Source organism: Macaca thibetana, chromosome 16, assembly GCF_024542745.1.
Source record: "Macaca thibetana thibetana isolate TM-01 chromosome 16, ASM2454274v1, whole genome shotgun sequence".
Taxonomy (NCBI): domain Eukaryota; kingdom Metazoa; phylum Chordata; class Mammalia; order Primates; family Cercopithecidae; genus Macaca; species Macaca thibetana.
This window is the reverse complement of record NC_065593.1, coordinates 64,461,266-64,482,757: the sequence shown is the minus strand read 5'-3', so window position 1 is coordinate 64,482,757 and position 21,492 is coordinate 64,461,266. Positions and strand designations below refer to the sequence as shown.

General features: G+C 50.9%; 2 protein-coding genes across 5 annotated transcripts in view; both read right to left on the bottom strand.

Moving 5' to 3' along the window:
• Positions 1-21,492, bottom strand: part of GGA3 (golgi associated, gamma adaptin ear containing, ARF binding protein 3) — a 271,030-nt gene that overhangs the window by 37,685 nt on the left and 211,853 nt on the right. The window lies entirely within an intron of this gene.
• On the bottom strand, positions 2-21,491 carry SLC25A19 (solute carrier family 25 member 19). Of its 4 annotated transcripts, none has more exons than XM_050764407.1 (8): positions 21,396-21,489; positions 20,424-20,497; positions 18,118-18,287; positions 17,789-17,944; positions 14,916-15,086; positions 6,460-6,643; positions 5,371-5,501; positions 2-646 (listed from the first exon to the last, which is right to left on the bottom strand). In XM_050764407.1, exons 3-8 carry the CDS (start codon positions 18,247-18,249, stop codon positions 458-460), a joined length of 963 nt encoding a protein of 320 aa, XP_050620364.1. In that variant the 5' UTR covers positions 18,250-18,287; positions 20,424-20,497; positions 21,396-21,489; the 3' UTR covers positions 2-457. The 4 variants fall into 4 exon arrangements, with proteins under 4 accessions (XP_050620364.1, XP_050620366.1, XP_050620365.1 ...); XM_050764409.1 differs by lacking the exon at positions 21,396-21,489 and adding an exon at positions 20,934-21,384; XM_050764408.1 differs by lacking the exon at positions 20,424-20,497 and having other exon boundaries at positions 21,396-21,491.

Genomic DNA, 21,492 nt, shown 5'->3' with positions numbered 1-21,492 from the left:
ATGTGCGTTTAGCTTTAATGTCTGTTAAATAGGTTGGGAAAAACAGGCCGAGTGTGGGGACCTGACTCCTGCAAAGGGCCTACTGCAGCCCTCTGCACTCAAGCAGCAGCCCCATCCGGACCAGGAGCGTTCTGTTCTCCGGGCAGACAGGGCTGACAGGTGTAGGACGGCATCTCTTTCCTTTGGAGTGTGGGCTGGGGTCAGAGGAGAAACAGCAACTTCCTGCTTCTTCTCGCTGTGTCGTTGGTTCACCGTAGACCACGTCCTGCATTCCCTCTGATCCTCTCATGGGGAGAGCCCTGGACCTTCTGGTGGTGTCCCAGCTGGGTGGGTTCAAGGCTGCCACCCTGCTGGGGGCAGCTGGCCCGCAGGGAAGGGCCAGACAGCACCTCTCAGTGGAGACTGAATCTTCCTTCAGGAGGCTGCCTCCAGGAAAGACCTGGGGTCCTCCCTGCGCTCAGCGCTGGCTGGCTGTCCTGTTCATGCAGTGGAAGACGTTACAGAAGAATTCATACCAGAAGAACATGAAGCCTGTGGAGAGGGCAGCCTTCAGCAAGCTGGGGGACAGGCCCTTGAAGAAGCCCAGGGCACCTTCCTTTTGCAGCACCTGCTTGGCACAGTCCATGAGGCCCTTGTATCTGCGCACCTGGGGAGAGGAAAGGGATGAAAACATGGATGTCCACTCTGCTCCCATCAACACAGCCCGTGGCACATCACAGCTCTTAAGAAGTACTTGCTGGACAAAGGAATGAATGCAAAATAGCAAACATTTTTATTTTCTTTTTTTTTTTTTTTTTTTTTTTTTTTTTGAGACGGAGTCTCGCTGTGTCTCCCAGGCTGGAGTGCAGTGGCGTGATCTCGGCTCACTGCAAGCTCCGCCTCCCGGGTTCACGCCATTCTCCCGCCTCAGCCTCCCAAGTAGCTGAGACTACAGGCGCCCGCCACCACGCCCGGCTAGTTTTTTGTATTTTTAGTAGAGACGGGGTTTCACCATGTTAGCCAGGATAGTCTCGATCTCTTGACCTCGTGATCCACCCGCCTCGGCCTCCCAAAGTGCTGGGATTACAGGCTTGAGCCACCGCGCCCGGCCTTTATTTTATTTTATTTTATTTTATTTTAATTTTTATTTTTTTTGAGACGGAGTCTCGCTGTGTCTCCCAGGCTGGAGTGCAGTGGCCTGATCTCGGCTCACTGCAAGCTCCGCCTCCCGGGTTCACGCCATTCTCCCGCCTCAGCCTCCCAAGTAGCTGAGACTACAGGTGCCCGCCACCACGCCCGGCTAGTTTTTTTTTTTTGTATTTTTAGTAGAGACGGGGTTTCACCATGTTAGCCAGGATAGTCTCGATCTCCTGACCTCGTGATCCACCCGCCTCGGCCTCCCGAAGTGCTGGGATTACAGGCTTGAGCCACCGCGCCCGGCCTATTTTATTTTTTTCATTGAGGCAGAATTTCTCTCTGTTGCCCAGGCTGGAATGCAGTGGCACAATCTTGGATCATTGCAGCCTCCGCCTCCCAGGTTCAAGCGATTCTCCTGCCTCAGCCTCCTGAGTAGCTGGGATTACAGACACACACCACCACCCCCGGCTAATTTTTTGTATTTTTAGTAGAGATGCAGTTTCGCCATGTTGGCCAGGCTGGTCTTGAACTCCTGACCTCAGGTGATCCACCTGCTTCAGCCTCCTAATGTGCTGGGATTACAGTCGTGGGCAACCATGCCCAGCTCAAAATAGCAAATAAATTAATCTCATTCTTTGTACTGCAATTAGGTTAAGACTGAATAGCTGACAGGCCTAGAAATCAGCAGCTGGACAGACCTCCTTCCTGCCCAGGAAGAACGGCTGCCTGTGGCTCCAAAGGATCCAGCAATGGCTCCGGAACCTCTTCCCAGAGGTGTCTCTGACCCTTCACCTCATCCCACCTGATCCCCCTTGGGCAGCAGATCTGAACCTGGCCCTCAGTAGCTCTCAGCCAGGCCTCCCTGCCTCCAGCTCACCCTCTCCAGCTGACCTCATGCACTGCTGCCAGACTTTCGTCCCCAGGCACAGCCCTCCTCAGGCCTGGCTTCCCTCCAAAAGCTGCAGTAACTCATAGTGACAACATCATGAGAAATCAAGTTCAAACCCCAAGATCTGCCATTCAAGGCACTGCACCATTTCGCCTTGATTTCCCTCCATGATCTGACCTCCACTGTCCTCCCACATGCCCTTCCCACCTCTGGCCAGACTGGATTACACTAGTCTTCGTTAGCAGCAAGGCCTCCCTCTGCCATCCTGGGCTCCCACCATCACTCCCTGTCCAAATTCAAACTGTCCCTTCATGCTGGGTGCAGTGGTGCATGCCTGCAGTTCCAGCTACTTGGGAGGCTGAGAGGGGAGGATCGCTTGAGCCCAGGAGTTCGAGACCAGCCTAGGCAACAGAGTGATGTCCCATTTAAAAAAAAAAAGAAAGAAAAGAAAACAAACTCTTCAGGACAAGTTGGTAAGTGGAAAAGGGAGGTTACAAACCTTGTATACAGTGTATCCCCATTTTTGTTAAAATGTACACTGTATTTATGAAAAGAAATAAAACTACATTGAACGTTTCTATGTGGTTATCTGTGGTAGTGAAATTACAAGGGATTTTGGTCTTTTTTTTTTTTTTTTTTTTTGAGACAGAGTCTCACTCTGTCGCCCAAGATGGTGCGCAGTGGTGTGATTATAGCTCACTGCAGCCTCGAACTCCTGGGCTCAAGCAATTCTCCTGCCTCAGACTGTCCAGTAGCTGGAACTACAGGCACACACCACCATGCCTGGCTAATTTTTAAATTTTTATTTTGTAGAGACGGGGTCTTGCTATATTGACCAGGCTGGTTTCAGACTCCTGGCCTCAAGTGATCTTCCCATTTTGGCCTCCCAAAGTGTTGGGATCACAGGTGTGATCGACTGCAGCTGGCTTGGTCTTTGTTTTTGTCTATCTAAATTCTCTAAAGTTTCCTACAAAGAAAATGCATTATAACTACAAACCCAACTCTTTCTCTTCCCCCAAGGAAGGAATGCTCTCTCCCTACCTTGCCTCCCATTCCATGCCATCCCTCTCCTCTGACATTGTCAGGCATATGTTTTCATGCCTCCACATCTCAGGTTCCAGGATACACAGGGGAGAGCCCTGGAACTGCCCATCCTTACCCTACCCCCAACCCTACCCATTGATGACCAAAAGAAAGGGAGTATGTAAAAATCTGAGCAACTGAGGAGTGACTACTAAGACTACAACATGACCTAGCATGGGGCTTCTCTGAATGGCCAACTCTCCTAGCGCGCATAAAATACAACTTCGGGCCGGGCGCGGTGGCTCAAGCCTGTAATCCCAGCACTTTGGGAGTCTGAGACGGGTGGATCACGAGGTCAGGAGATCAAGACCATCCTGGCTAACACGGTGAAACCCTGTCTCTACTAAAAAATACAAAAAACTAGCTGGGCGAGGTGGCAGGCGCCTATAGTCCCAGCTACTCGGGAGGCTGAGGCAGGAGAATGGCGTAAACCCGGAAAGCGGAGCTTGCAGTGAGCTGAGATCCGGCCACTGCACTCCAGCTGGGTGACAGAGCGAGACTCCGTCTCAAAAAATAAATAAATAAAAATACAACTTTGGCCCGGGTGCGGCAGCTCATGCCTGTAATCCCAGCACTTTGGGAGGTTGAGGCGGACAGATCAACTGAGGTCAGGAGTTCGAGACCACCTTGGCCAATGTGGTGAAACCCCATCTCACATGGTGAAACCCCATCTCTACTAAAAATACAAAAATTAGGACATGGTGGCGGGCGCCTATAATCCCAGCTACTCAGAGGCTAAGGCAGGAGAATTGCTTGAACCAGGGAGGCAGAGGCTGCAGTGAGCCGAGATCACGCCACTGCACTCCAGCTTGGACAAAAGAGTGAGACTCCGTCTCAAAAACTATATGGCCAGGCACAGTGGTTCATGCCCGTAATCCCAGCACTTTGGGAGGGCGAGGCAGATGGATCACCTGAGGTCAGGAATTCGAGACCAGCCTGGCTAACATGGTGAAACCCTGTCTCTACTAAAAATACAAAAAATTAGCTGGGTGTGGTGGCACGCGCCTGTAATCCCAGCTACTTTGGAGGCTGAGGCAGGAGAATTGCTTGAACCCAGGAGGCGGAGGTTGCAGTGAGCCAAGATCGCGCCATTGCACTCCAGGCTGGGCAACAAGAGCAAAACTCCATTTCAAAACAAAAACAAAAAAATACATATATATAACTTAGTTGCTCAAATTCACCCCATTCCAGAACAGCTACAGCAAAACCCCTTTTCTGTGTTCTTTAATATTTGGGGACCTTCCCTATGTGAATGTATTCTACGTCCACACTGCACTGGACATGTTTTGTTTTTTTGGTTTTTTTTGAGACGGAGTCTCGCTCTGTCACCCAGGCTGGAGTGCAGTGGTGTGATCGCGGTTCACTGTAACATCTGCCTCCCAGGTTCAAGCGATTCTCCTGTTTCACCTTCCCGAGTAGCTGGGACTTCAGGTGCCCACCACCATGCCCAGCTAATTTTTATATTTTTAGTAGAAACGGGGTTTTACCACGTTGATCAGGCTGGTCTCGAACTCCTGATGTCAGGTGATCCACTAGCCTTGGCCTCCCAAAATGTTGGGATTACAGGTGTGAGCCACAACGCCCACACCCAGCCTCTGGACATGTTTTTTTTTTGAGATGGAGTCTCACTCTGTTGCCCAGGCTGGAGTGCAGTGGCGCAATCTCAGCTCACTGCAAGCTCCACCTCCTGGGTTCATGCCATTCTCCTGCCTCAGCATCCTGAGTAGCTGGGACTACAGGTGCCCGCCACCACGCCCATTTAATTTTTTTTTTTTTTTTTTTTTTTTTAGTAGAGATGGGCTTTCACCATGTTAGCCAGGATGGTCTCACTCTCCTGACCTCGTGATCTGCCTGCTTTGGCCTCCCAAAGTGCTGGAATTACAGGCGTGAGCCACAGCGCCCGACCAGGACATGTTTTAAGAGCAGAAACTGGGCTAGGTGCAGTGGCTCACACGTGTAATCCCAGCACACTGGGAGGGGAAGTCAGGAGTGTTCAAGACCAGCTGGGGAAACAGAGTGAGACCCTGCCTCTATTTTAAAGAAAAAAAAAAAAAAAAGAGCAGACACTATATGTCCTTGGCCCAGATCCTTCCACAGTGCTCAGGACCCAGGGCTCGCATGCAGCTTTCCCACATGCTTGGGGATCTCCAGGGATAGACTGGAGGTGATAGGGCCCTGGCCAGGGGTAATGTTGCCCAGTGGGTAGCAGGTGACTACTGGTTCCCTCATGTGCCCAGTGATGGCAAGGGTCAGAGCTGTCTGCCCGGGAATGAATGGCTCACCTGGCCAAAGGCAGCTCTGGCGTGCTCGAACCCTCCAACCTGTAGCCGCTTCTTGAAGAGGTCCAGTGGATATGTCAGGGTCTTGCTGATGACACCAGCTCCACTACCACAAAGCAGGTTTTGGAGGTTCTCTGAACCAGAGAAGTGGGATTGGGAGAACGGATGAGAGAAACGCAGTCTATGGGTGACAACTTAAAAGGCATCAGGGCTAATCCTCCACCACAAATCAAACCCCACAAGCGCACTTCTTTTTTTTTTTTTTTTTTTTTGAGACGGAGTCTTGCTGTGCCCCAGGCTGGAGTGCAGTGGCGCGATCTCGGCTCACTGCAAGCTCTGCCCCGCCGGTTTCACGCCATTCTCCTGCCTCAGCCTCCCAAGTAGCTGGGACTACAGGCGCCCGCCACCTCACCCGGCTAATTTTCTTGTATTTTTAGTAGAGACGGGGTTTCACCGGGTTAGCCAGGATGGTCTCGATCTCCTGACCTCGTGATCTGCCCATCTCGGCCTCCCAAAGTGCTGGGATTACAGGCTTGAGCCACCGCGCCCGGCCCCACAAGCGCACTTCTATCTGACTCCACTGGTCCTCCCATTCCAAAGAGCCAGACATAGCCACTTCTGGCGGAGTGAGCCGGGCTGGAAGGGCTGGAGGCCGTAGTCCCTCAGCTGGAGGCAGTGTGGGCCTCAGGCTCCGCAGCATGACTCAGTTCAGGGCTGGAGAGGGACCAGGATGCCCCACCCCTCTCCAGCCTCTCCCTGCCCACACCTCCCGCTCCCCCTGCCTGGAAAAAGCAACGGAAGAACCTCAACCAAAAAACAAGCAATTTGCAATTTGGACTTCTGACAAAAATGAAAACCATGACCAATCACGGGACGTAAATGTCAGTAATGCCAGTGATGGGTGTGGCATGAGCTGGGAGGAATCAAGTTCTCTCCAAGCAGCTGCAGTTGCTTTGTTTGCCACATTACAGAGCCGGGTACAGAGACCCACAGTCTTCGATTTGGACAGAACTTTAGCTCCCTCGTGATTTGGAAGAGGGCATTCTGGCGGCTGGGGTGGGAGGGTTCCCTCTCGCGTGAGGGCTGCCTCACCATTTTTCTTTCCTTCGGCTGGCATGGCCCACTTGTACAGGTGCTTCAGGGAGCTGTAGCAGGAGAACTGCAGCCCGGCGTAGGGGAAGATGGCGATCAAGGTGGGGGCCAACCCTTTGTAGAAAACCCGCGGGCCCTCGCTCCTATACATGGTCCCCACGGCGTGGCGCAGCGTATTATAGACCTGGACACACATACGCACTTTGAATGGTCTCAGTGAGGTGATTTTAGCCCTGGAACAGCCCATCATAGCTCTGTCCCCTCGCCTAAAAACCCAGTTACCAGGAGTGAAACTCCTCCTGCCAGGAAGACAGTCAAGGAAAACGCTGGACAGAGATTCAAAGAATGGCATTTTCCAGAAACTCCCCCTTCCACACATGTATACCACTGTTCTATCCACAGGTGTGCACAAAGGTACATGTCCAAGAGTCACTGCAGTGTTCTGGGGAAGAGCTAAAGATGCGATGTCCATCTGTGGGTGATGGTTACATGAATTACGGGACACCAGCTCACAAGAACATAGTGCAGCTGTTAAAACAGGAAGGTGCGGCCCGGCGCGGTGGCTCACGCCTATAATACCAGCACTTTGGGGGAGGCAGAGGCAGGCAGATCACTTGAGGCCAGGAGTTTGAGACCAGCCTGGCCAACATGGTGAAAGCCCATCTCTACTAAAAATACAAACATTAGCCAGGTGTGGTGGCTCACGCCTGTAATCCCAGCTTCTTGGGAGGCTGAGGCACAAGAATTGCTTAAACCTGTGAGGCAGAGGTTGCAGTGTGCTGAGATTGTACCATGGCACTCCAACCTGGGTGAAAGGCGGAGACTCTATCTCAAAAACAAAAATAAATAAATAACAAAAATAAAGTAGAGGCCGGGTGCGGTGGCTCACGCCTGTAATCCCAGCACTTTGGGAGGTCGAGGCGGGTGGATCACAAGGTCAGGAGATCGAGACCATGGTGAAACCCCGTCTCTACTAAAAATAGAAAAAATTAGCCGGGCGCAGGGGCGGGCGCCTGTAGTCCCAGCTACTCGGGAGGCTGAGGCAGGAGAATGGCGTGAACCCGGGAGGCGGAGCTTGCAGTGAGCCGAGATTGTGCCACTGCACTCCAGCCTGGGCGACAGAGCGAGACTCCGTCTCAAAAAAAAAATTAAATTAAAAAAAAAAAATTGGCCGGGCGCGGTGGCTCAAGCCTGTAATCCCAGCACTTTGGGAGGCCGAGGCGGGCGGATCACGAGGTCAGGAGATCGAGACCATCCTGGCTAACACGGTGAAACCCCGTCTCTACTAAAAATACAAAAAACTAGCCGGGCGCGGTGGCAGGCGCCTGTAGTCCCAGCTACTCGGGAGGCTGAGGCAGGAGAATGGCGTAAACCCGGGAGGCGGAGCTTGCAGTGAGCTGAGATCCGGCCACTGCACTCCAGCCTGGGTGACAGAGCAAGACTCCGTCTCAAAAAAAAAAAAAAAAAAAAAAAAAAAAAATAAAGTAGAGAGGAGGTCTTGCTATGTTGCCTAAACTGGTCTCGAACTCCTGACCTCAAATGATCCTTCCTCCTTGGCCTCCCAAAGTGCTGGGATTACAGGCATGAGCCACTGCACCTGGCCAAGCATGTTACTTAGAATTATGGAAGGAAATAATCAAAGAAACAATTGTAAGTATTAAAAGTAGTCACCTCTGGGGATTGGAATCCGGGAGCAGCTGGTATTTTTTTTTTTTTTTTGAGACCGAGTCTGGCTCTGTGGCCCAGGCTGGAGTGCAGTGGTGAGATCTCAGCTCACTGCAAGCTCCAGCTCCCGGGTTCACGCCATTCTCCTGCCTCAGCCTCCCGAGTAGCTGGGACTACAGGCGCCTGCCACCACGCCCGGCTAATTTTTTGTATTTTTAGTAGAGACGGGGTTTCACCGTGTTAGCCAGGATGGTCTCGATCTCCTGACCTCATGATCCGCCCGTCTCGGCCTCCCAAAGTGCTGGGATTACAGGCTTGAGCCACCGCGCCCGGCCTGCTGGTATTTTTTAAAATTGTAATTCATGAAGAACTGTCTTTGTAACCTTGATACACTTCATATGTTGTAAAATTTTTTATCACGCAAGGTCAGGTTTACAATATGGTTGTGACTAGTCTAAAGCAGGTGGAGGGTCTGGTAGGTTTTACCCAGGTCTCTTCCCCTCACTTTCATGACCAGATATTCTCTGATCATTCTAGAATCTAAAATCCAACATGTCCATAGTTTAAGCTAGAGGTAATATGCTATTATCTTTTTTTTTTTTTTTTTTTTTTTTTTTGAGACGGAGTCTTGCTATGTTGCCTAGGCTGGAGTGTAGTGGCACAATCTTGCCTCATTGCAGCCCCCACCTCCCAGGTTCAAGCGATTGTCATGCCTCAGCCCCCCTCCCCCAGTAGCTGTGATTATAGGCACCTGACACCACGCCCAACTAATTTTTGTATTTTTAATAGAGACGGGGGTTTCATCATGTTGGCCAGGCTGGTTTCAAATTCTTGACCTTAGGTGATCTGCCTGCCTCAGCCTCCCAAAGTGTTGGGATTACAGATGTGAGCCACCGTACCTGGCCTAAAAAAAATTATTTATTTGTTATTATTATTTGTTTGAGATGGAGTTTTGCTCTGTCACCTAGGCTGGAGTGCAGTGGCACGATCTCAGCTCACTGCAAGCTCCACTTCCCGGGTTCACGCCATTTTCCTGCCTCAGCCTTCCGAGTAGCTGGGACTACAGGCATCCACCACCACGCCCGGCTAGTGTTTTGTATTTTTAGTAGAGATGGGGTTTCACCGTGTTAGCCAGGATGGTCTCCATCTCCTGACCTCGTGATCCACCCGCCTCAGCCTCCCAAAGTGCTGGGATTACAGGCATGAGCCACTGTGCCCTGGCCAAAAAACAAATTTTTTTTAAATTTTTAAATAATAAAGAGATGGGGTCTCGCTACATTATTCAGGCTATAGTGTGCAGTGGCCATTTACAGGCACAGTCATGGCACACTGCAGCCTTGAACTCATGGGCTCCAGCAATCCTCCTGCCTCAGCCTCCCAAATAGCTAAGATAATAGCTATTAGCTCATTCTCTTTTCTTAATATTTTCTTCACTTCTTCCTCCTCACAGATTTTTACTGAAGGTTGGAAAGAAATACAGAAGGATTATGGTAGACCCAGAACAGGAAAGCTGGACTGATAGGAGCCATCTCTGCCTCAGCTCTGCGGCTACCACGCTGCAGAGGTTGGTCTGTGCTCTCTATCTGCAAACACCTTCCCCTCCATTTCTGCTTTCAGTTCCTAGGGTCCCTCATCCCATTTCCCTGCAACGACTGTCATCCCAAACTTCCAGTTTTCTACTGAGTTATCATACAGAGCAATTGACCTCTTATGCCCCAATTGTTTTCTTTTTTTCTTTTACATGGAGTTTTGCTCTGTCACCCAGGCTAGAGTGCAGTGGTACGATCTCAGCTCACCACACCTCCACCTCCTGGATTCAAGCAATTCTCCTGCCTCAGCCTCCTGAGTAGCTGGGATTACAGGCGTGTTACCACGCTCAGCTAATTTTTGTATTTTTAGTAGAGACGGGGTTTCACCATGTTGGCAAGGCTGGTCTCAAACTCCTGACCTCAAGTGATCCACGCGCCTCGCCCTCCCAAAGTTCTGGGATTACAGGTGTGAACCACTGCGCCTGGCCTACAATTGTTTTCTTTTTCTTTTTTTTTGGCAGGTGAGTTGTGACATACTCCTTAGTGGATTTCAACTTCCACAGCCGCCATCCTGCCCCAATCCTTTTCCTTCGGATTGTTCCCAGGGGACTTTGCCCTTCTCGACCAAAAAAGTCATGAGGCTGTCTCCTAAACAAAAGGGCTTCCCCACCCAGGACCTGCACGCCAACCAATACAAAGAACTGGCAGAATTGAATCCACAATTATTCTGCACTAGTCCAGATCAAATTCTATTTTTTTTTTTTTTTTTTTTGAGACGGGATATCTCACTTTGTCGCCTGGGCTGGAGTGCAATGGTGCAATCATGGCTCACTCCCCAGGCTCAAGCAATCCTCCCAACTTAGTCTCCCAAGCAGCTGGGACTACAGGTGCATACCACCATGCCTGGCTAATTTTTTTGTATCTTGTAGAGAGCCATGTTGCCCAGATCAAACTCTTAAACAAAGTATCCTTCCTTTCCACTAACAGTATCCTAAAGCAGAGTTGAGACAGTGGAAAAATTGTTTCTCAGCCACGTGTGGCAGCTCAGCCCTATAACTGCAGCACTTTGGGAGGCCAAGGCAGGAGGATCGCTTGAGCCTAGGAGTTCGAGAACAGCCTGTGCAACATGGTGAAACCCCATCTCTACAAAAAATACAAAAATTAGCCAGGTGTGGCACTGAGCACCTATGGTCCCAGCTACTTGGGAGGCTGAGGTGGGAGGATTGCTTGACCCCAGGAGGTGGAGGCTGCAGTGAGCTGTAATTATACCCCTATACTTCAGCCTGGATGACAGAGTGAGACTCTGTACTAAAAATAAAGAAAAAAAGACCAGGCATGGTGACACATGCCTGTAATGCCAGCATTTTGGGAGGTTTAGGCGGGCAGATCACTTGAGGCCAGAAGTTCCAGACCAGCCTGGCCAACATGGCAAAAATCTGTCTCTACTAAAAATATAAAAATTAGCCAGGCATGGCCAGGCACGGTGGCTCACACCTGTAATCTCAGCACTTTGGGAGGCAGAGGCGGGTGGATCACAAGGTCAGGAGTTCAAGACCAGCCTGGTCAACAAGGCAAAACCCCGTCTCTACTAAAAATATAAAAATTAGCCGGTGGCAGGCACCTATAATCCCAGCTACTCAGGAGGTTGAGGCAGGAGAATCACGTGAAACTGGAGGGCAGAGGTTGCAGTGAGTCGAGATCACGCCACTGCACTCCAGCCTGGGTGACAGAGTAAGACTTTGTCTCAAAAAAAAAAAAAAAAATTAGCCGGGCAGGGTGGCAGACCTGTAGTCCCAGCTGCTTGGAAGCCTGAAGCATGAGAATTGCTTGAATCTGGGAGGCGGTCGCAGTGAGCTGAGATTGTGCCATTGCACTCCAGCCTGGGTGACAGAGCGAGACTCCATCTCAGAAACAAACAAATAAACAAAAACAACCAGGAGTTCAAGACCAGCCTAAGCCTGACCAACTGAGCAACATGAGACCCTGTCCCTACAAAAAGTAAAAAAATAAAAAATTAGGTGTGGTGGCACACACCTGTGGTCTTAGCTACTTGAGAGGTTGAGGCAGGATGATTGCTTGAGCCCAGGAGTTCGAAGCTGCAGCAAGCTATTGCAGCCATTGTACTCCCGCCTGGGTGAAAGATCAAGACCCTGTCTCAAAAAATATATACAAATAATAACAATAAAATGATTCTTTCTTGGTTGAGAACACACAGACACACACACATATGATGCTATTCTTAAATATGTCTAGGAAACAATATGGTGGGGAGGTCTATTTCAGGATTTAATCCCTTGTTTTCTTTTTTTTTTCTTTTTTTTTTTCTTTTTTTTTTTTTGAGACGGAGTCTCGCTCTGCCGCCCAGGCTGGAGTGCAGTGGCCGGATCTCAGCTCACTGCAAGCTCCGACTCCCGGGTTCACGCCATTCTCCTGCCTCAGCCTCCTGAGTAGCTGGGACTACAGGCGCCCGCCACCGCGCCCGGCTAGTTTTTTGTATTTTTTAGTAGAGACGGGGTTTCACCGTGTTAGCCAGGATGGTCTCGATCTCCTGACCTCGTGATCCGCCCGTCTCGGCCTCCCAAAGTGCTGGGATTACAGGCTTGAGCCACCGCGCCCGGCCCCCTTGTTTTCACTCAGTAAATTCTTCCTCGAGTCTATCCTATTTCCACCACCCCATTCTTTGTGGAAACCAAAGACACTTGGAATTGGCCGGGTGCGGCAGCTCACGCCTGGAATCCTAGCATTTTGGGAGACCGAGGCCGGGGATCACCTGAGGTCAAAAGTTCAAGACCAGCCTGGCCAACACGGTGAAACCCTGTCTCTATAAAAAATATAAAAATTAGCCGGACATGGTGGCATGTGCCTATAATCCCAGCTACTCAGGAGGCTGAGACAGGAGAATCGCTTGAAGCCGGGAGGCAGAGGTTATGGTGAGCTGAGATCACGCCACTGCACTCCAGCCTGCGCAACAAAGTGAGACTGTCTCAAAAAACCAACCAAACAAACAAACAAAAAAACAAAGACACTCTCATAATAATCCAGCAATAAGTTCTCAAGTCCCACTTTCCCAGATGCAGTCCTTGATCCAGCCCACTGCTGGGTATTTATTTGTTCTGTTTCATACCGGTAGGCTGTGAGCTCCTTTGAGGGAGGGACATAGAGCACCCTGCACCATGCTGCCCACAGTCATGGGTTTTACAAACTGACTGCCAGACAAACTGAAAACCCGAACCTCTCCCAGCTTTACTTTCTGCAAGGACAAGAACTCAACCTCTGCCGAGTGCGGTGGCTCATGCCTGTAATCCCAGCATTTTGGGAGGCCGAGGCTGGCAGATGGCTTGAGCTCAAGAGTTCGAGACCAGGCCGGGCGTGGTGGCTCACGCCTGTTATTCTAGCACTTTGGGAGACCGAGGTGGGCAGATCACGAGGTCAGGAGATCGAGACCATCTTGGCGAACACGGTGAAACCCCGTCTCTACTAAAAAATACAAAAAATTAGCCAGGCGTGGTGGCGGGCGGGCGCCTGTCAGCCCAGCTTCTCGGGAGGCTGAGGCAGGAGAATGGTGTGAACACGGGAGGCGGAGCTTGCAGTGAGCTGAGATTGCGCCACTGCACTCCAGCCTGGGCGACAGAGCGAGACTCCGTCTCAAAAAAAAAAAAAAAAAAAAAAAAAAAAAGAGTTCGAGACCAGCCTGGGCAACATGACGGAACCCCATCTCTAAAAAAATACAAAACTTAGCCAGGTGTAGTCTCAGCTACTGGGGAGGCTGAGGCAGAAAGATCACTTGATCCCAGGAGGTCGGGGCTGCAGTGAGCAGTGATCGTGCCACTACACTGCAGCCTGGGCAATAAAATAAGACGTTGTCTCAAAAAATATATATATAGCCGGGTGCGGCGGCTCACGCCTGTAATCCTGGCACTTTGGGAGGCCGAGGCGGGCGGATCGCTTGAGCCAGGAATTCGAGACCAGCCTGGCCAACATGGTGAAACCTCGTCTCTACTAAAAAATACAAAAATTAGCTGGGCATGATGGCAGATGCCTGTAATCCCAGCTACTCAGGAGGCTGAAGCAGAAAAATTGCTTGAACCTGGAAGGTGGAGGCTGCAGTGAGCGGAGATCGCACCACTGCACCTCAGCCTGGCGACAGAGTGAGACTCCGTCTCAAGAAAAAAAATAAAAATAAATAAAATAAATAAAAATAAAAATGAAAATTATATATATGTGTATATACATACACACACACACATATAAATGTATATTATATATATTTTAAAAAACAGGCTTATCAAATAAAATAAAAAAATAAGTTGGGAGCAGTGGCTCATGCCTGTAATCCCAGCACTTTGGGAGGCCGAGGCGAGCAGATCATGAGGTCAGGAGATTGAGACCATCCTGGCCAACATGGTGAAACCCTATCTCTACTAAAAATACAAAAATTAGCTGGGCGTGGTGACATGTGCCTATAATCCCAGCTACTCGGGAGGCTGAGGCAGGAGAATCGCTTGAACCAGGGAGTTGGAGGTTGCAGTCAGCCGAGATTGCACCACTTCACTCCAGCCTGGCAACAGAGCGAGACTCCGTCTCTAAATAAATAAATAAATAAATAAATTCATTCTAGGCCAGGCGCGGTGGCTCACACCTGTAATCCCAGCACTCTGGGAGGCCGAGGCAGGCAGATCACGAGGTCAGGAGTTCAAGACCATCCTGGCTAACACAGTGAAACCCCGTATCTACTAAAAATACAAAAAAATTAGCCAGGCGTGGTTGCAAGTGCCTGTAGTCCCAGCTACTCAGGAGGCTGAGGCAGGAGAATCGCTTGAACTCGGGAGGTGGAGCTTGCAGTGAGCACAAAACAAAACAAAAACAAATAAATAAAAAATAAAGAATGCAACCCTTGTGACAACACCTTTTTTTTTTTTTTTTTTTTTTGAGACGGAGTCTCGCTCTGCCGCCCAGGCTGGAGTGCAGTGGCCGGATCTCAGCTCACTGCAAGCTCCGCCTCCCGGGTTCACGCCATTCTCCTGCCTCAGCCTCCCGAGTAGCTGGGACTACAGGCGCCGCCACCTCGCCCGGCTAGTTTTTTGTATTTTTTAAAGTAGAGATGGGGTTTCACCGTGTCAGCCAGGATGGTCTCGATCTCCTGACCTCGTGATCCGCCCGTCTCGGCCTCCCAAAGTGCTGGGATTACAGGCTTGAGCCACCGCACCCGGCCTACAACACCTTCTTTATTTGGGCTACCTCATCTGGCCCCTGGTCACTCACCTTGGGCTCACCCTGAGCTGCAAAGCGGGTGCGCAGAACATCCACGGGGTGCACAGTGAGGGTGGCCGTACAGGCAGCCAGGCCACCGCACACAAAGTGCACTGAGAATTCCCGGGCGTCGTACACGCTGCCTCTATGGACCAGCTCCGTCAGCATTTCAAACGATAAGAACTGGAAGAGTAAGTGAAGAAGTCACTGACAGCCCAAAGGATGAGGGCGAGGACCAAATACTCCCCAAACACATCACCTGTGACTTGGCTGGGGCCCAGGTGGAGCAGGGAGGAAAAGGTCAGGAAATGTTCTTCTTGAGCAGTGACAGCATATGATAAATATAAAATTCTATGTAAAACTCAGATGCCATTTGATACTTGAGTAGAGTCAGACACTCAAAGGTTTAAGAAGATATATGGGGGCCAGGGGCAGTGGCTCATGCCTGTAATCCCAGCACTTTGGGAGGCCGAGGCGGGCAGATCACGAGGACAGAAGTTCGAGGCCAGCCTGGTTAACATAGTGAAACCCTGTTTCTAATAGAAATACAAAAATTAGCCGGGCATGGTGGCGGGCGCCTGTAGTCCCAGGTACTCGGGGGACTGAGGCAGGAGAATCACTTGAACCCGGGAGGCAGAGGTTGCACTGAGCCGAGATCATGCCACTGCACTCCAGCCAGGGCGATAGAACAAGGCTCGGTCTCAAAGAAAAGACTGGGTGTAGTGGCTCACGTCTGTAATCCCAGCATTTTGGGAGGCCGAGGCAGGCAGATCATGAGGTCAGGAGTTGGAGACCAGACTGGCCAATATGGTGGAACCCCGTCTCTACTAAAAATACAAAAATTAGCCAGGCATGGTGGCGTGTGCCTGTAACCCCAGCTACTTGGGGGGCTGAGGCAGAAGAATCGCTTGAACCTGGGAGGTGGAGGTTGCAGTGAGCCGAGATCACGCCACTGCACTCCAGCCTGGGAGACAGAGTGAGACTCCGTCTCAAGAAAAAAAAAATAAATAAAAGATACATGAGAAAAATGTGTATCAGAAAATGTCACTGGCTAACTTAGTTTTCTGAGAACTGGGAAAGATGGCCATGCTCTGATTCCCGCAGGGATCCCTTCCGTGCAGCTGGCGGCGGCCCTGTTGGAGAATCATTCTTTTCTGGGGCAGATTCTTTCAGGAACGTGTTCAACAGGGTGACCCCCTTACATTCAGATCTTTGTTTTCTTTTTTTGTTTTTGTTTTTTAGAGATGAGAGTGTCGCTCTGTCACCCAGGCTGGAGTACAGTGGCACAAACACGGCTCACTGCAGCCTCCACCTCCTGGACTCCAGTGATCCTCCCACATCAGCCCCTCAAGTAGCTGGGACTACAGGTGCATGCCACCACGTCCAGCTAATTTTGGTATTTTTTGTAGAACCAGGGTTCCACTATGTTGCCAAGGCTGGTCTCAAACTCCTGAGTTCAAGCGATCTGCCTGCCTTGGGCTCCCAAAGTGCTGGGATTACACACATGAGCCACCGAGCTTGGCCCTGTTTTGCTTTTTGAGACAAGGTCGCGTTCAGTTGCCCAGGCTGAAGTGCAGCGGCTCGATCATAGTTCACAGCAGCCTTGACTTCTCTAGCTCAAATTATTCTCCTGCATCTGGAATAACTGGGGCTAGAGGTGTGTACCATCATACCTGGCTAATGTTTTTTTTTTAGTAGAGAGGAGGTCTTGCTATGTTGCCCAGGCTGGTCTCAAACTCCTGAGCTCAAGCCATCCTCCCACCTCAGCCTCCCAAAGTGATGGGATTACAGGTGTGAGCCACTATACCAGGGCTACGCTCAGATCTTCCTTCAGCCAAATGAAGATGGCCTGGCTTCTTTTCTTTTTTTTTGAGACGGGGTCTGGCTGTGTCGCCCAGGCTGAAGTGCAATGGCATGATCGTGGTTCACTGCAACCTCCACCTCACCTCCTGGGCTCAGGTGCTGGGATTACAGGTGTGAGTCACCGAGTCCGGCCTAGGCCTGGCTTCTTGAGACTATCCTGTTGCTGTATTTATTTGTCATGTTGCAGTATCTGTTTGCAGACAAGTGCAGAGACAGGATCACAGGACATGCCCAGCCAGTAAACACATGACTTGGGCGGTCACTGTGATGTCACAGGAGGAGTAGGCAGGGCACTACTCCTCTGGCACTAGCTGCCTAGGTGGGGGTCGTGGCTCTGCCATTTTCTAGCTAGTGACTTTGGTTGGGTTAATTATGTAAGCTCTGTCCACCTCAGTCTTCTCATGCGTGACATGGGAGGGACAACAGCCCCTACCTTAAGGACTGCTGTGACTGTATGTGAAGTGCTTCCAACAGGGGCCTGGCCCATTGTTTGCACTGTACAGGGCTGGTTCTTACCATGTCCACTGCATAAAATCACACGCTGTGCACTATGACTATACTGGTGCTCCACTGAACGAAGCGTGAGCTCTAACCCTAGCCCTACCATGTGCAGGCTGTGTGGCCTCAGACAGCTGACTTCACCTCCCTGAGATCTACATGACACCTACCCTGCCCTCCTCATGATGGTGTGGTGAAGTTCAGATGAACCACGTATGTGAAGGTGTATTTCAAAAATTGAAATGCATTAGTGCTGTCCTTCGCCAAGCCCCACAGAAGGCATGACATCAAATCAGTCTCCAAGATGCAACATCTAAGTTACACAGGATAGATGCGGGGACATAGGGGAGGGGAATGCCTACAGTACAGCTGGTCAGGAAGGCTCCCGGGTGAGGCAGGTGGGAAGCGTGGGGCCTGCCTCTCCCGTCCTGCCCTACAGGGCATTCCTGCTTGCCTCACCCTCCCTCTGCTCCTCCATTGAGCAACGTGACCACAGAGGCCTGGCCAGGTCCCCTGCCACCTACTTGGACAGCTCCATAGCCTATGGAGAGAATCTGAGCTGGGATGTGTCCCTTCCAGAAAGCTGTCAGCCCCTCCTCCTGCAGAATCTGCCTAGAGGCCTGGAAGATGCCATGGTACTTTGCGTTGGGGTCCCTTCGAGACAGGCGCTCATGCTGAAGCTGGGAATCAAAATAAAAAAGGTCAGGACAGCGGGGTGGGCTGGAATGTGAAGGGGAACTTTCAGAAAAGGCAAGCCCTTCATCTGGATAGAATTCCAAGTTTTAGGAACTGCTTTTGCAAGAAAGACTAAACTTGTCCTCCAGTCCATTGCATGGAAAAAGGGGAAGAGTACCTGGAAACGGATCTTGATGACGTCGAAGGGACTGATCAGCGCCCGAGTGACAAGTCCAGACACAGACCCAGCCACTGCCACCTGGAGCTTGGTGTTATTCCTGCCATCTGGTTTGGGGTCATAGCCAACCATCCCTGCCTCTGGCCCACACAATGTCCATCAGTATCAAGCTAAATGCAAGAGATACGGAATAAACACCAGGCAAGTTTCTTATGGTCTCTGCTCAAATACCACCTCCTGAGAGCAGCCCTCCCTGACTAGACTGGAGTTCAAGTCAGGAACTCCAGGAGTTCAAGAGCTCAGGAGTTCAAGACCAGCCTGGGCAACACTGCAAAACCCCAACTCTACAAAAAATACAAAAATTTAAAAATAAAATAAAATAGCACTTGTTTTATTGTTCTTTACAGTACTTATTACTATGGCATATTCGTTTACTTTTTTAGAGACAGGGTCTCACTCTGTCACCCAGGTTGGAATGCAGTGGTGCCATAACTCACTGCAGCCTTGAACTCCCGGGCTCAAGTGATTCTCTTGCCTCAGCCTCCCAATTAGCTGGGACTTACAGCTGCAGGCCTGGCTAAGTTTTTTTATTTTTGTAGAGATCAGGTCTCAATATGTTGCCCTGGCTGGTCTCGAATTCCTGGCCTCAAGTGATCCTCCTGCCTCAGCCTCCTGAATTGTTGAGATTACATGCATGAGCCACAGCGCCCAGCGCACCATGGGTTATTTATACAGTACATTTGTTTCTTGTCTCTCTCCCTAACTAGAATGTAAGCCCATGGAAACATGGCCTTGCTCTCATTTGTTCACTCATAAATTTCCAGTTCCGGGTATAGAACTCATCATGGTAAGTACTTAATAATATTTGAGAATTGAATGAACAGGCTTGATAGGCAACTGTTGGTCCCAGAGAGCAACTGGCTTTCCAAGACATCTGGCAACTTTATAACAAACTCCTGCTCACTGAGTGAGCCTACTCAAGTGTAATGCTGAGGGACTGAAGGACATGCAGGGCTTAGAACAGGGATTGGGATTCTTTAACAATCCCCCACTGTCCAAAGGAAGAGCCCTGAGGCCCTGAGCCCCTTAACCTTTCCCTTTCCCCTTCTGCACACACCTCAGGCCTCCCCGGCACAGTGGGGCCATGCTATGCTAGCAAATGATGCTTCTGGCCAGGCGCGGTGGCTCATGCCTATAATCCCAGCACGTTCGGAGGCCAAAGCAGGCAGATCAGCTGAGGTCAGGAGTTCAAGACCAGCCTGGCCAATATGGTGAAACCCTGTCTCTACTAAAAATACAAAATTAGGCCGGGCGCGGTGGCTCAAGCCTGTAATCCCAGCACTTTGGGAGGCCGAGATGGGCGGATCACGAGGTCAGGAGATCGAGACCATCCTGGCTAACACGGTGAAACCCCGTCTCTACTAAAAAATACAAAAAAATAGCCAGGCGAGGTGGCGGGCGCCTGTAGTCCCAGCTACACGGGAGGCTGAGGCCGGAGAATGGCGTGAACCCGGGAGGCGGAGCTTGCAGTGAGCTGAGATCTGGCCACTGCACTCCAGCCTGGGCTACAGAGCGAGACTCCGTCTCAAAAAAAAAAAAAAAAAAAAAAAAAAAACAAAATTAGCTGGGTGTGGTGGTGGGCGCCTGCAATCCCAGTTACTCAGGAAGCTGAGGAAGGAGAATCACGTGAGCCTGGGAGGCCGAGGTTGTCCTGAGCCGAAATCACGCCATTGCACTCCAGCCTGGGCGACACAGTGAGACTGCATCTCAGAAACAAACAAAACAAAACAAAACAAAAAAGTACCGAGCGCGTGGCTCAGGCCTGAAATCCCAGCACTTTGGGAGGCCAAGGCGGGCGGATCATGAGGTCAGGAGATCGAGACCATCCTAGCTAACACGGTGAAACCCCGTTTCTACTAAAAAATACAAAAAATTAGCCGGGCGTGGTGGTGGGCGCCTGTAGTCCCAGCTACTCGGGAGGCTGAGGCAGGAGAATGGCGTGAACCCGGGAGGCGGAGCTTGCGTGAGCCAAGATCACGCCACTGCACTCCAGCCTGGGCGGCAGAGCGAGACTCCGTCTCAAAAAAAAAAAAAGAAAATTACGCTCCTGGGCTCCCCTGACTCACACCTACTGACCTCTTTAGCCTCACTCTGGACCATTCTTTTCTTCCCTCACTTAACCAGAGTGGTCTGACTGCTTCTGCCCAGTTCCTGGAAAACTCGGCGAGCGCTCCTATCTACTGCCTTGCCTGTACTCCTCCAGTTCCCTACGTCTGAAATGCAGCCCCATCTCAGCCCCTACTCACTTTTTCAAGGCTAGCTCCTCTCCTCCACCAGAGCCCAGCTAAAAAGCATCCTTTCCAGGAGATGTACTTTTTTCCTTTTTTTGTAAAAACAGAAAACAAAAACAAAAAAACAGTAATACCTATATATGCTCTGTAGAGTTGTACAAAGCATAAAAAGAAGTCTGTAACCAGACACACATCAACAGATAATTGATCACTGGGAGAAGGGCTGGGAAGGGAAGAAGGAAGGTAGATCTGTCGATGTAATTCTATATTGTTTGAATTTGTTATGGAAAAAAAAAAAAAAATCCCTAAAACTAGCTTTCAAAATTACTTTAGTTCTTGAATACTTGTATTAGCGGGGGTGGGGGTGGGGGAGGAGGGGGGATACTGCCTACAGGATGACAGCCTCCACCCCAGACATCAATTCCTTGTCTCCTCTCACCCACCCTGGAACTCCTCCCCAGGCGCCCATGAGGAAGTTTAAACATGCGGCAAGCGACTGAGAGGCAAAACCTCTCCAGGAGTTACCCAGGGACCGCTCAGGTCACACAGAGCAGTGTCAGTTTCCCGCCCATCTGGGCAGGAAGGAGGAGCAAGCCCGAGTGGCAGGTGTCCTGGATCGGTGTCAAGAGGAGACCGGAGCATAGCAGGCTCTTCCCGGTGTTCGGGTGCCCATGTGCCCAAGGGTTCAGCTGAGCAGCTCTGCAGAGGTCTCCGCGTGGGTACTTAGGTGTCCACGTGTGCCTCGGGGTGTGTTTTTTCTCCCCGAGTCCGAGGGGACGCCCTGGAGCTCAGGTGCTCAAGGGCGAGAGCGGGGCTCTGCCGCCGGTGTCCCTGGAGATGCTTCTCGGGTCAGGTGTGACACGTGTGTACACAGTCCCCGCCCCTCGTAAGCGCCCGGGTGCGTGTGCTCCCTCCCTACCGCCCTGCGGAGCGAGGGTGCAGGTCCCCGAGAGGACGGCGAGAAGGACGGAGGTAGAGGTTACTCACACGGCTCGGCGGGTGCGGCCCGGCTACGCGCGCTCTGCTCTCTCCAGCACCTCGCGCAGTCTTAACAGCAAAACTCTACTGAGCTCGGGCGAAAGTG

What these genes read in the sequence shown, in the direction of transcription:
- SLC25A19 (XM_050764408.1), bottom strand. Translation starts at nt 18,249, where the DNA reads ATGGTTGGCTATGACCCCAAACCAGATGGCAGGAATAACACCAAGCTC. An exon ending in TAGGCTATGGAGCTGTCCAA is followed by an intron (nt 15,087 to 17,788) that starts GTAGGTGGCAGG and finishes TTACTCTTCCAG; the next exon opens with TTCTTATCGTTTGAAATGCT. An exon ending in CAGCTCAGGGTGAGCCCAAG is followed by an intron (nt 6,644 to 14,915) that starts GTGAGTGACCAG and finishes ATGTGTGTCCAG; the next exon opens with GTCTATAATACGCTGCGCCA.